Raw genomic sequence first — 13,412 nt, 5'->3', positions numbered from 1 at the left:
ATGAGTGCTGTGCCCATACCAATGTGCTTCACAAAAGCACACTAAGGGAGAAAATCTCCCAGGGAACGAAGGCAGCAGTGTCATGCTTCTCATCCTGACAGGGAAGCACCCCTTTCTGCTGCTGCCTCCAGACCCACCTCTCCACAGCCTTGTTGTGAAAAGTCGGCAGTTGTACTCCGACAATCTTCCCCGTAGCTGAAAGCAGTTCTTGAGCACCGATGATCTTCGTGCAGGCCAAGCGTCGGCCTCACTGGGCCTCGCTCTCCTGTATGAGAACTCGGACTGATGTGCTGCTGTGCTGCTGTGCGTGGTTTATTTATCCAGTGCCTCTCGCTTGCCAGTGGTGTTCTGGCTCTGAACTCCAGTGTGAGGTTTAATCCTGCTGTTTCTGGATATGGTGGTGTGTGTGTGCTCATCCCTTGATAAAACAGGGCTCTGATGTCCAAGAGGCGTCTGGACAGCAGGAGCTGACATGTCGGCAAACTGCTGCTCGCCTCTCCCGGCCTCTCTTGTTACTGCCCAAGGCCAGGTTTGCTTCCCAAAGCCAGCTCTGCTTGAAGATCCCATCTCTGGCCTCAGAGAAGCAAAGATGAGGTCAGAGAGGGAAAGGGAGTGCTGTTTCTGACTGTGGCTCCCAAAGCCTAGTTGCACCAGCACCTGCGTCAGTGCTGAGTAGAGTGGCCCAGCCACTGCAGGCCACGGCCTGTTCTGCACTGGTGACAGGACTCTCAGTGGCCCTTATTGCCATGGCAGCATTCCTGATAGGCATCCTCTAGAGGGAGGCCTAGCCAAGCCGCAGCCCCTTGAGAGCCTTCCTGTCCCTGCTTCTTGTTCTGGACTTTCTGCCTGCCTATCTCATGCCAAGGCTGCAGCATGCGTGGCACCAGTGAGCTCTCACATTGTCAGCAAACTGTACCCAACCTGGAGAGGAAACAGGGAAGCCTGCCCTGGCAGTGGGGGCCATTTGACAGGGAACTAAAAGCAAGAAGCCTGAGGCCTTCTCAGCATCAGGCACAGCTAGTAGAATTGCCCACAACCATGTACTAGTACTCCCCCCAACTTTCCTAGAGGTCCCCTTGTAAGCCACAGTCGCCATTGAGCCCGGGGTTCTAAGTGGGCGTTCCTTTATTTTATGTGTCAGTACCAGTGTTCCTGCCTGGGTTAACAAGGTAGACTCCAGCCTTTAGGGAACTTGAATGTTGTCCAGTGGAGTACTTTGAACTGTAACCTTAAGAAAAACAGAAGGTACTCAGAACCATAGGTGGTACAAAGACACTGAAGAGATAATGACACTAAACAGAACACAGGATATGTTCAAGCCAGAAAGGAGCACAGAAGTTATTAGGGGTTGACTGTAGGGCCATAAGACAGAGAGTGTTGTGAGGGTACTAGGGCTCAGCTGTTCATAGAAGGGTATTGGGAAGAAAGGCCCCTCTCTCTGTTTCTCCTTTAACCTAGCAGTAGATGGGAGGTGAATGGCCGTGTGTGCTTTTCTGACATCTTTCTCCATGTTGATTAATAAAGATGTTGGAATGGAGCTTGTCTGCCCACAGCACACTTACCCTGCCTCCTCCTTTCAGAAGACACCCTGCACGCTTCCTATGACAGTCCTTACCTGTCACGGCCTGCTTTTAGCAGTTATTTTGATTTCTGACTATCATGGGCTACTATCCCTGGCACTTGTAACCACTTAGAACTGAGCCTTTACAATGACCTGACTGCCTTAGAGCCCAGTCACTTTGGGCAGGTCAGCCATACGTCGATAATACCTTTCTGCCATTCTTGACCCCGAGTGTGTGTGTGTGTGTGTGTGTGTGTGTGTGTGTGTGTGTGTGTGTGTGTGTCAAACAGACCGACTACAGACAGACGAAGTAGGGAGGGATAAAGAAAGGGCTTCAGTCATACTCTGACTGCTTGAGCACCTGTCCTTGTAGGCCCGCCTTTCCACCTCTGGCTCTATCTGAAGGTAGCTGACCTAGGCCTGACCTGCCATCTGCATCCCAGTGCTTATACTTCAACCTTTCTAGCCAGACTGCAGCTTGTCTCCCTGCTGTTCTCCACCCAGGGCCCAAAGGAAGTCCTTTGAGCCCTCTGCTGTGTTCTGAGCCCCAGGGTCTGTCTCTGCATTCCTAGCCCTGTTGCTTCCTCTTTTACCTGTAAGCTGCTGTGCAATGGTGGCCTGTTCCAGAGGCCCATCCAAGCTTCTCTTGTTCTGTCCTCTGCTATTACTCCCTAGCAGATGAAGCCACCTTCCCCAGGGAATTTCCTCCATGTCATCTAAAGATACTCTGTCCCTTCCATCCCTGCCATAGGACTGACCTAAAGGGCCCAGTCTCAGCAACCTGACATCAGACACCCAGGTCACCTCATCCTGTTAACAGTTACCTGTTGCCCCTGGTGCTTGCTAGAATGGTGTCACTTACCCTTCCCCCGCCCAAAGTCAGAGTTAGGAGTTTGGGATACCTGGGAGTAAGGTGCCATTAGCACATCACAAACTGTACAGGGGAACAAATACTTAGCAATGCATGTTTGATAAAGCCTGCTTGCTTAGTCTGCCCCATCAGCCGGAGAGAGGATTGACAGCTCACTAAACTGGCGTGGGCTTTATTCACCTAGCTTTATTGAGGCTGTTTACAGTGTACAGTGTGTTGGTCTGCGTGAATACAATATGACACAATCCCAGCCATGCCAGTTCACATGTGTAGGACTTCACTCAACCACCCCATTGTATGCATGTTCATACTCAGCATGCTTAAGATACAGGACAAGTGCCACCGTCACCTTTCTCACGGAACTCATCTATCCAGTAAGAAGCAGTGCCCTGTGGTCAGTGTCTCCCTGGCTTCCACTGTCTTCCTTTGTGTCTTGGGGTTTTAGGCATAAGATCCCCTGAGCAGTCTAGGCTTTCAGAACATAATTGGAGAAATCTTGCTTTCACAGCCGTGTGGTAGCTTCATAAAAGTTAGCTGGGGAGCTTGGCACATACTTTTGAAGGCGCACCACCAGTAGTGTCCCCCACAGACTGATGGTATGTCCTCAAGGTCCTTTCTATTTGGTACTTCCCTAAGCTTTCAGAGAGGCAGCTTCTGAGGACTTTTCGACCCTCCCAGTTCTGTACTGGTTTCTTACCACAGGGTGACTGACATCTGCCTCTGTTGCCCTTCTCCAGCCACAGTATGTCCTGCTAGGTGGCATCTGGGGATGTTACTCTCAGCATCTGTGGCCATGTGACTGACACTGGCCTCTCTTGAACTTACCTTTCCTCACTTCTGCACATTGAGCTGACACTTGCAACCTAACTTAGTTTTCCCTACCTGATACACGCGAAAACACTGCATGAGCACTGGGTACCTAGTATCTGTCTACCTCTGTCTGCAGGTCACATTACCTTAGCCCTGAGACCATTTCCTGTGTGTCTCAGATACTGCTAGGGTCCATGTTGTGTGGGTAAATGGTACCTGCTGGCCCTGGATCACACAGGTCCTTGGTAGAGCATTCCTGAGCTGTGGAAGGTGGAGGAACTTCTTCCAGTGCCACGGCTGTCCTGACCTCCTTTGTCTCCTCTGTATTGCAGATGATTTCTAAACCCAGTGAGCCACCTCGGCAGCCTGAGAGCCACCCGGAGGAGACAGAGGAGGAGCTCCGTGAACACCAGGCCTTGCTGGATGAGCCCTACCTAGATCGGCTCCCTGGGCAGAAGGAGCCCTCCTTAGCTGGTGTGCAGGTGAAGCAGGAGCCCATCGAGAGTGAGGAGGAAGAAGTAGAGGCCACTCGAGAGGCGGAACCCAGCCAGCGCCCAGCCACTGAACAGGAGCTTCTCTTTAGACAGGTGTGGAATGAGGAGAGCAGGCAGCTTGACCTTCAGCCTCTCCTGGCCTCTGAATCACAGACAGTCGCTTTTTGACCCTAGCCATCTATCTTACTGCCCTCATGGGAGGAAGGGTGTATTTGTTGTACACTCTCAGGTACATGCACATCGACATCTGCCCTCTGAAGGAGTGCATACACCGTCTCCATCATGTGGCCTGCACTTTTTCCTCTGGTATGGGAGGCTGTAGATTGTAACCCCAAAACAAGTGTTGGTGATCAACCACTAGAACCAGAGCAAAGTAGGGGAGTTGAGGTATATTCAAAAAGGAGCTGACTTAGGGGTTGGGGACTTAGCTTAGTGGTAGACCGCTTGCCTAGCAAGTGCAAGGCCCTGGGTTCGGTCCCCACCTCCAAAAAAAAAAAAAAAAAAAAAAAAAAGGAGCTGACTTTAATCCCTGGAGAGACAGTCAGGCAGTCTCTGTCAGTTCAAGGCAGCCTGGTCTACAGTGGGTTCCAGGCTCCCCAAGGCTACATAGGGAGAGCATGTCTCAAAAAGGAATAGCAAAAAAGCAAGTCAAGGTCAGATGAGACTGGGACCTTGGGACCTGCTGTTCTAGTCACTGTCCTTCTGATCCAGAGAAGACAGTGAGCTCCAGGGTACAGTAACTGCTGCAGACTGCCAGACTGAGGATGTTCAGGGACTATTAATTTGCAGTGAAAAACTGGCACTTGTCTAGAGAGACCAGGGACAGAGGGGAGACCTAGATTAGAAGCTAGGGAACCCCCGGAGAAGCTGCTTTTGCCTTAGGAGTAACAGGTAAGCTAGGGGATCCAGAGTCGTGGACTCTAGTTGTATTCCCAAGAGGCAGCAGCTGGGTACTGTTCTAGAGCGTAGACTCACAGGTATACCCTGCTTGCTGGACTCCAGGATTCTTCCAGCCAAGCCCTTCCTCAGTCCAATGACATTCTAGATTTGTCTTCTGCATCTCTGTAGCACTTGGTAAAACCAGAACATCAGGGTTCCACCAGTAAGCACCTATTGACTTTCATTCTCAGATGGGCCCTGGAACAACTAGATAGCCGCCACAGTGTGAGGATGGCTTAGCTTCTCCTGAGTATCTCCATTGGCAATAGGCCCCATAGTCTGTCCTCTCACACAACCACTGCTCTTTACCGTATAGTAAAATTCACAGAGGGTGGCAAATGCCATTGGTCTTGTGAGTCAGGCACTTGGGACAGTTCTGGCCACGAACTATCTACTGCCTCAGGCTAAGATACCCAAAGGGACATGGGTGTGTTTGTCATGTCAGAAGTAGACCCTCACAGGAAGCCAAGACCTACTTGCCCTTGTTGAAATCCAGTATTCTGTTACCATACAGTTGTGTGCCTGCGTATTTCAGTAGCTGCATTTGGTACTGGTATGATCCAAGCATGAGACAGTCCTTAGGAGTCCTAACGCGCTGTGTTCTCTGGAGAACAATCAATAAAACTCCTTCATGGGGATCCCAGGCACAGAGCAGTGTGGAAATGCAGAGGGAATATCACTCAGTCGGCTGTTTAGTAGCCTGGGCCTCGTGCTATGATGTAAGCAGGGAGGCTCTGGGCCCTCTGCTTCAGCCTGAATGTCCCACAGGAGGTGCTCTGCCTCCCTACTGTGGTCATTGTCTGCAGTTCCCCTCCTGTCTCCAGAAAGTTCTCCCTGGGGCCTCACAGCTCTGGGTTGTACAGTTTCTCAGAAGTGAGTCTTTTCCATACAATCTGTTCACCAAACAGGCCTTGGGATGAGGTTTGTGGGGGTGGGATGCAGTTAGGTTGCCTTTTGACCTGTAGCACTAGCATGAGGTAACATGGCTTCCCTTTTCAGCTCTCTCAGGCCCTAGGAAGTGGCTTCCTCTGTTCACTGCCGCCTCTGGGCAGGCCAACCTTAGACGTCTCTCCTCTTTACTTCACTCTACAATACTGGTTTATTCCGTGAGGACTTGTACCTCCGCCAGCCCCCAATCAGTCCCCATCAGGGTCCACATCCCTCAGGGTGGCTAATCCTCTGGCTAGTGACCCCATACTTGCCAGACACTCAGCCAGGTTCTGCCTCCCCCACAGTATGTCCTTGTCAACCCCCCAGGGTACCTGAGCCCTTAGTAGCATGCCCCTTCATTTCTCCCACAGTTGTGACCTTCCTAGCATGAGAATACTAGATTGTTCAGAGGCCAGGGTAGGAGCACAGTAGACAGTATAGAGCTGGCCCTTATGTGTCTGCCTTTGCTTTCCTGCCGAGTTTGGTCCACAGATCAGTTGCTCTTTCACTACCAGAAGAACCTGTGGAGGTATGGATGGCAGTGTACGCTCACTGTCCTACTTTCACACTGGCCAGAATGACCTGACTCCAGTACCTGCCCCACCACCACTGCGCAGTGTCTCCTCAGAGAACTCTTCCCAAGCCCCACCTGGCCTTAGAGATGGCCACTCCCTTATCCTTTTACACAGGGCTTGTAAGCCAAGGGCCTTCTCCTCTATGATCCCACTCAGATCATGGCACGTGGTTAGGAGGCATGCATCCATGGTTAGCTGTCCCACAGTGGACAGCTTGTCAGTGGCTAGGGGTGACTGTAATAAGTGTCACTGACTGGTGGGAAATGGTCTGCACTAATGGCCCTCTTTCCTGCCCTGCAGCAAGCTCTTCTGCTGGAGCAGCAGAGGATCCACCAGTTAAGGAACTACCAGGCATCTATGGAGGCTGCTGGCATCCCTGTGTCATTTGGCAGCCACAGACCTCTGTCTCGCGCACAGTCCTCCCCAGCATCTGCCACCTTCCCCATGTCAGTCCAGGAGCCCCCCACCAAACCAAGGTTCACCACAGGTAACTCATGACCTCTTGCTGGGGTAGGAGATATGGGGTGTTGGGAAGGAGGGCCATGGAGCAAGCCACTAATGAGAGGTTAAGGAGGCAGCCTGCAGCTCTCTAGAGACAAACAGCCAGCACCATGCCAGGCCTGAGAACCACTCAGTCATGGGGCACACCATGATCCTGTTATTCTGGGGCTGGCCAAAAGCTCAGAAAAGCACTTTCTCTTTCCCTGAAAAAAGCAGTCCCACCTGTGTGTCAGCATGGGGCTTCCCAGCCTTCGTTCTTGGCCAGCAGCAATAGCAGCCTTAATTTTCTGCATATATTCTCCTAAAGCAAGCCTAGGACAGCAGCGTTGCCAGGAGGCTCCATGACAGCCTGTGTGATAGTTAGTGGAAACTGCTGGAGCAGAACATAGACTCAGGACCCTCTCCCCATCCTGTGGGCTGGAAATAGTGTCCCGTAGTGTCTCAGTGCCACTTTAGTTTGTGCCATAAAGGTCCAGAGGTCTAGGGTGAGCTCAGCAGAGCTGTGTGGATGGAGATTACCTCCCCAAGATAGCTGCAGAACCTCTTCCAAGAGCTCCCTGTGGTGGCCATCAGGGAAGCTTTGGGACGGTCCTGTACCGTTGATCTAACATTCCTCTGTAATGAAATGAAGGAGAGCTACGTAAGTACAGAATGGCTCGGTCCTTCCCAGGCCTTAGAAAGTGTCTTCTTGCAGAGCACTGCATCTACAGTACTTCTTTTCTTAGGAGGAAACTTTCTATCTTAGGGAAAAGTTCCAATAGTAATATCTCAAAAGTAAAATTACCCAGTCAAACAGAACCTACCATGTGTTCTGTCCATGAGCATTTGACCAATGGCTGAAATTAACATGTCTTTAAAGGACTGCAGCTCAGATAAGGAAAACTCTGCCATGATACCTTGGCAACTTGCATGCAAACAATGCTCAGTGCAATAGCTCATAGTGTTCCCTGTGGCTAGTCAGAAGAGACTTCCTGTTTGTGAAGGCTGGCTCAGTTCTGTAGTCCGAAGTTAAGCTGTGTTCATTTACTTAATCCACATCTGCATGTGCGTCTCCCGTAAGAGGTCAAGTTCCCTTCGTATTCTTATGTCTATCTTGAGGAAGCCAGTGCATGCCACCTCTCATCCCCACCCTGCCCCCGCCCCCACAACCCCTGCATTGAACTGCTCTGAATTGCCACAAAACTAATGCTGGCCTGGACCTCCTGGCACCTCAGACAGAGCCCACCTAACTGGCCAGCTTAATACAGGCTAGGCAGTGACCTGCAGACAGGCCTTGAAGGACCAACACCTGCCATTCCTAGAAGTCAGTGTAGTGCAGAGGCTACCCAGACCTCAGTGTCTTCCCTTCTGTCCTTTCTATCTACAACTTGGCCCTCTGGTGTAGCCAGTCTTTCCAAGCTGCAGTGTTGGCCAGTGCTGGGTCTGTCTCTGACTATGCTTTTATCAAAATCCTCTAGTAACAGCTTGGAAGAGGGGGTGGGATGAACTTGAACCAAGAACCAATTCTGCTCTGTTTCCTCCTGAGAAGTCTGCTGTTGTCCCAGGACCACCTTCTGGCATTGGGTGGCTCAGCCCTGGGGACTACTCTGACTTCAGCTCTGCTCCACTGCAGGCCTTGTGTATGACACACTCATGTTGAAGCACCAGTGCACCTGTGGGAACACCAACAGCCACCCGGAGCATGCTGGGAGGATCCAGAGCATCTGGTCCCGCCTGCAGGAGACTGGCCTCCGTGGCAAGTGTGAGGTATGGGGTCTGTGGGACAGAGAGACACCTTCTGCCTTGTTTACACGTGGACATGGTCTCCAGCCTGCTGTACTCATGCTCTCTACCTGCCTGTATTCGTGTTGTAGTAATGGAGAGGGTTCAGGAAACATTGCCTGTGTTTCCTCATCTCCATCCATACTGTCTGTGGGCTTTTGAGAAGCCTGTCTTGGTACCTTTTCTGTTGCTGTGATAGAATACCTGAGACTTGTACTTTATAAAGCAAAAAGTTCTGTTTACCACCTCACAGTTATGGTAGCTGGAGAGTCAAAACCAAGGTACTATCTAGTGAGAATTCCCTGACCAAGCCACAACATAACAGAGAAGCAGAAAAGAGACTGCTCGCAGTGGGAGCTGGCTTTTCTCTGTGACAGCCTATTTGTTTGAGAACTAGTTTAGTCAGACAGGCCTGAGCCATAATAACTTCTAAAAGTGAAGTTCTCATTTCCCTGTCCCCTTCTGCCAGACCCATGGTGCCAGCATCACCATATTGGGTGCATAGCTTCCACTCATGAGCCATTGGGGGCGCACTGCCTGCTTCCCTAAGATTTGGTGTCTGCAGAAGCTCCCCACTGCTGTGCTCTCAAACCCACGGGCCAGGCTGACTCCCCTGGGCTGTCCCTGCCTTCTTCCTGTCTACTTCTCAGTGTGCTCCCTGTGGCTGACCCATGTGTACAGCCACATATGAAGTGAGGGAAGGATCCAAGACCCAGAGAGAAGACCAGCCCTCCCACACGCCCCATCAGGCCTGTCACTAAGGCTGTGTCCTCCTGCTGTAACATATCAGAAGGCTGCTCTGCAGATATGTGGAGAACTCTGGGCCGCTTCTTCCTCAGACGTAAAGTTCCATGAGGCAGTGGCCAGTATGGAAAGTCAGCCTGGTCAGCTCTGCCTCTGGTTCCTTTATGCCAGTGTCTGCCCAAGCAACTATGTGGAAGACATAGAGTTGTTTCTCTGGGTACTGGTACTCAGTTTCCCCAGGTGCCATGCTTGCTCTCAGGAGGGCTCGCCAGTGGGGTCCAGTGTTCATCCCACACCTGGTCACAACAGAACTGGTCACATAGAGAAAGGCTCTGTCCAAGATCATGCCAGGCCTCTCCTGGTTCTCTCGTCATGACACAGCAGGTGTGGGTTCCCAGGTCCTGTGCACTCAGGAGTCCTAGACTCTGAGGAGGAAGGATGGATTTGGGAAGGGCAGGCAGAGAGACAAGGACCCTGAGCCTGGGAGCTGTTAGTCTTGGGTGAGCCGCCTTTCCCTTGTCTGTGCCTTCAGGCTGCCGTCACCTCCTCCCAGGATTGATTGCAGTACCTGCATTGTGTCTTCTGTCCAGCTAGGAAAACCCTCCATCTGTCCCTCAAGTTGTCCTCACATAAGTACAGGTTAGGGCACAAGGAGCCTCAAAGGCTTGTAAGTGCCTCATGGAAGAGCGTGGGTGTTTCTGTTTCTTCTCTGTGAGCCCACCTGCCTTCCCTTATGCACTGGAGTACTCAGAGTTTAGGTTTAATCCAGGGCTCACATAGCCCCTGTCTCCCTTACCACCCATATTGTACCTCACTTTTGAGGACATCTCAATATCAGGCGCACACCAGCTCCTGAAGGCCCTCTGGGTGGGAGTGGCCCTCAAGAGTGAGGCTTAGGCCACAGGCGCCTGCTTTTGAAATCTGTCTGGAATGCTATGCCACTGGGGGGCAGCATTGACCAGTGTACACAAGTCATGAGAAAGTCCTCTTTCCTCTCCTGTTGAGCTGGCCTTACAGGACAAACCAGCCATCCTGTGTGTCCAGATGCTGCCCTGAGGCATACTTCAGTTTTCAGCATTCATTAATGTCTTGTCCCCTCCCAGGAAAGTACACTCAGGCAGGGAGTGTGAGGCAGATTCTCAGCCAAGAAAGCAGATGGAGCCAGGCAGGGATAAGAGTGCAAACAGAGAGAAAGCAGGATAACCACCTCTCCTCAGTCCTTAGTGCCCGTGCGGAGGCACGAGGGCACTGTAGCCAGCTCCCAGTGCAGCACAGACTACAGTAGGTCAGACATGCACAGCAGTGCCACAAAGAGCTAGTGTTGAGTCCCCTTGAAAGTAAGCTCAGGCAGCTCCCTCACCTTGGACACTTCCTGTGATTTTAAGCCCAGACCCTGGTTTCAGAAAACAAAGTAATAATTTATTGAAAATCATTTGTGGGCCAATAAAGGGTATCATGTTGAAAAGTAGAATTATCTTTTTAAATATTTCTAAAGCTATGATTAAACTGTAAATTACCTAAAATATTTTGAAATATGATGCTATGTGCTGTTTTGTTTTCTAGTTTTCAAAAAGCCAATTATCATGTGCCTATGCCCATATTCAGGTTGCATTCCCTGTGGGACAGTGATCTCATTAAGGTAGAGACTGAGCTGACACAGAAATCTGTTCTCCCCTTGTGTGCCCACAGTGCATCCGCGGACGCAAGGCCACACTGGAAGAGCTGCAGACAGTGCACTCGGAGGCCCACACACTCCTCTATGGCACAAACCCTCTCAACAGACAGAAACTGGACAGTAAGAAACTTCTAGGTACTCGACCTCCTTACATCCCTACCAGGTCTGATCTCCTGCAAGTGATGTTTCCAGCCCTTGGCTCCTGCAGCTGGGGCACTGTGTGGCTGGCCAGGACAGGAAGGTTGGCTCCTACTAAGGCCATGGTGCAGAGAAGCCTAGAGTCACAGCCAGTTCTGGAAGCCGTTCAGGAATGACTGAGACCAAGAGCACCCAGCCCTTGCCCTATTTGCATTTCCTTTCTAAGATTTCTGAGGGGAAGACTGAGAAGAGGCCTGGAGAGACCCAGGCCTGGCCACACTGAGGCCATTGGTTACAGACAAGAGAGCTGTGTCAGAGCTCCTTCAGTCATCACTCCTATGGGTAGCTTCTGGCTAGCAGAGACTCATTCTGTATCACCATCATGGGCTTTACCTAAAAAAAAGTAGGCTTTGACAAACTGTGGGGACAAACTATGTAATCCCAGAGTGGACCCTGCCTTGCCAACCTGACCAACCCCACAGACCCCAACCACTCAGAGAAAGTGACTTCAGGGACCCAGAACTATAGACAAAAGAAACAAAGACAGAGCTAGAGCTGCTGGTCTCTTCCTGGACTCTGACTTTAGGTCATGGTCCCTTGGGGAGGTTCTTGGGCTGCTGTAAGCCCATCTCCCCCATACCCTCTCTAATGGGCTCTTAGTGTGCTCACCTTCACCCTCAATCCAGAGGCAGGGGACCCTTTTGCAAGGGCTCAGCCAGTCCAAAGAACACTGCCAGTGACAGCTCCCAGCAAATTGTGTCCTCAAAACTCTTGATGCTGTGCTCACACCGAGCCCTTCTGTTGTAGTGCCTAGTCTAGCAGTAGTAGCAAGAAGGGGTGGGAGTGGGGCAGGTTTATGCTAGAACTTCAGGGAGCCTCTTGCCAGATTACACGGATCCCAGGAATTAGAAGGCTGTGGCAGGCAGCATTGCTGCCTTAAGAGATTAGAAGGGCACGCCATAGGGCTTTCCACAGAGAACTAGGGTGTGTTCTGCTTCTTCCTGCCATTAGCAGCCTAGGATTTCCATTCCTCAGTGCTCTTTCTCAACCACTGAAGCCACTGCCAGCCTGGAAGAGATAAAGCCGAAAGCTGCCCAGCATCCAGGGGCCTGTCCCGGAGGCAGTTCCTACAACATGGCCCAGAGGACATTCCTGCAGCCCCATGGGAACAGTCAGAGTAGCCTGGGATGTGTGGTGCAGGTGCTGTCTGCCACTGACCGAGGCTGCATGCAGAGCCATCGTGCTTCTTCTGAACTTCTTCTCTTCAGGCCCTGCCTCTCATTTTGCCCTACAACCCAGTGTCCTGCACATGGGCCCCTTGGCTACAGGAGTCTCTAGACAGGAGATGTAGATCCCACAGTGAGGCAGGAGCTTTGGCCAAGATGGGACTTCTTCCGTTAGAGTTGACAAACAGGTTCCATCTCACAGGGGCAGGACAGAGGCAGCTAGACAAGTGGCCTCCTATGCATGTACCATTCCTCAACCAGCCCTTCCTCAACCCACCAAAGTTTCAAACCAGAACAGACACATAGAACTAGATGTGTACCCTGTAGAACAGAAGTGTCTGTGTGCAAGGCTTTGGACATGATCACCCAGTGTCCAATAGTCACATGAGTGCTACTCCTCAGCTTATGGCCGGCACCACTCTACCCAAGCCCATTCTACATGGGTTTCTTTCTCTTTTAGAACATTTCCCCACACCCTACACCCTCTACTCCCCCCACATCCCAGCAGCTCTGTGATGGATGCTGCTGCTACAGCTTTGTCATGTGCAACTGCTACCCATCGGCTCACTGTCCTTTTTCTTCCTGCTAAGCTTTGTGCATTCACACTGCAGAAAGTACCTCGTCCATCACCACCAGTCCTCAAGACCCATGTCTAAGTTTCTACAGTCCTCACCACAGGCCTACACAACTGTCCTTGACCTAAGTACTTGAGACATTGTAACAGCAGTTATCCCAAGTTCTGATAACACAGCCCCAATTAGATGTTTAAGTACTGCTGTGCTTGTCTTTCCTCTTTCAATCCATGCACTTCTCTACTGTGCACGAAGACCCTTTGTAGTTCTTCACTGGTGTGCCAGTCCACGTGGGCCTGAAGTGAAAGGCAGGTGTGGGTGGGACACCGTCCCTAGGAACCAGGAGGGGACCAACAGCAGTGCTGAAGAAGGGCGCCTGGCTTGGGTGACCATAAAGCGGGCAAAGTCTGACTCCCACAGGAGCATTAATTACAGGAGGCAGGTCCATGCCTCTCCTACTGTATCCACGCCCTAAAGTATCAGCCAGCGCTCCGCTGTGAGGAGACATAACCTTAACCTAGGCCTCAGCCACATTTTGCAGCCTGATTGAAATGGTTGTGACCCCAAACCACCAAAGCTAGAGCCAGACTGTGGCCTAAGCTGGGGTGAGACAAT

The 13,412-nt window shown here is 51.3% G+C and overlaps 1 protein-coding gene across 16 annotated transcripts in view; it reads left to right on the top strand.

Annotated features, from left to right (window-relative positions):
• Positions 1–13,412, top strand: part of Hdac4 (histone deacetylase 4) — a 250,023-nt gene that overhangs the window by 198,276 nt on the left and 38,335 nt on the right. For 11 of the 16 annotated variants that reach the window (XM_063267463.1, XM_063267465.1, XM_006245443.4 and 8 more), the window contains 4 exons: positions 3,575–3,829; positions 6,481–6,667; positions 8,294–8,427; positions 10,876–10,996. In XM_063267463.1, coding sequence (XP_063123533.1) covers positions 3,575–3,829; positions 6,481–6,667; positions 8,294–8,427; positions 10,876–10,996 — 697 coding nt within the window. The remainder of the gene's footprint in view (positions 1–3,574; positions 3,830–6,480; positions 6,668–8,293; positions 8,428–10,875; positions 10,997–13,412) is intronic. The other 5 variants (XM_063267468.1, XM_063267464.1, XM_063267461.1 and 2 more) reach the window with 1 other exon arrangement.

This window comes from Rattus norvegicus, chromosome 9, assembly GCF_036323735.1.
Source record: "Rattus norvegicus strain BN/NHsdMcwi chromosome 9, GRCr8, whole genome shotgun sequence".
Lineage (NCBI taxonomy): Eukaryota > Metazoa > Chordata > Mammalia > Rodentia > Muridae > Rattus > Rattus norvegicus.
Note: the sequence above shows the minus strand (reverse complement) of the source record. Positions and strands in the feature narration are given on the sequence as shown.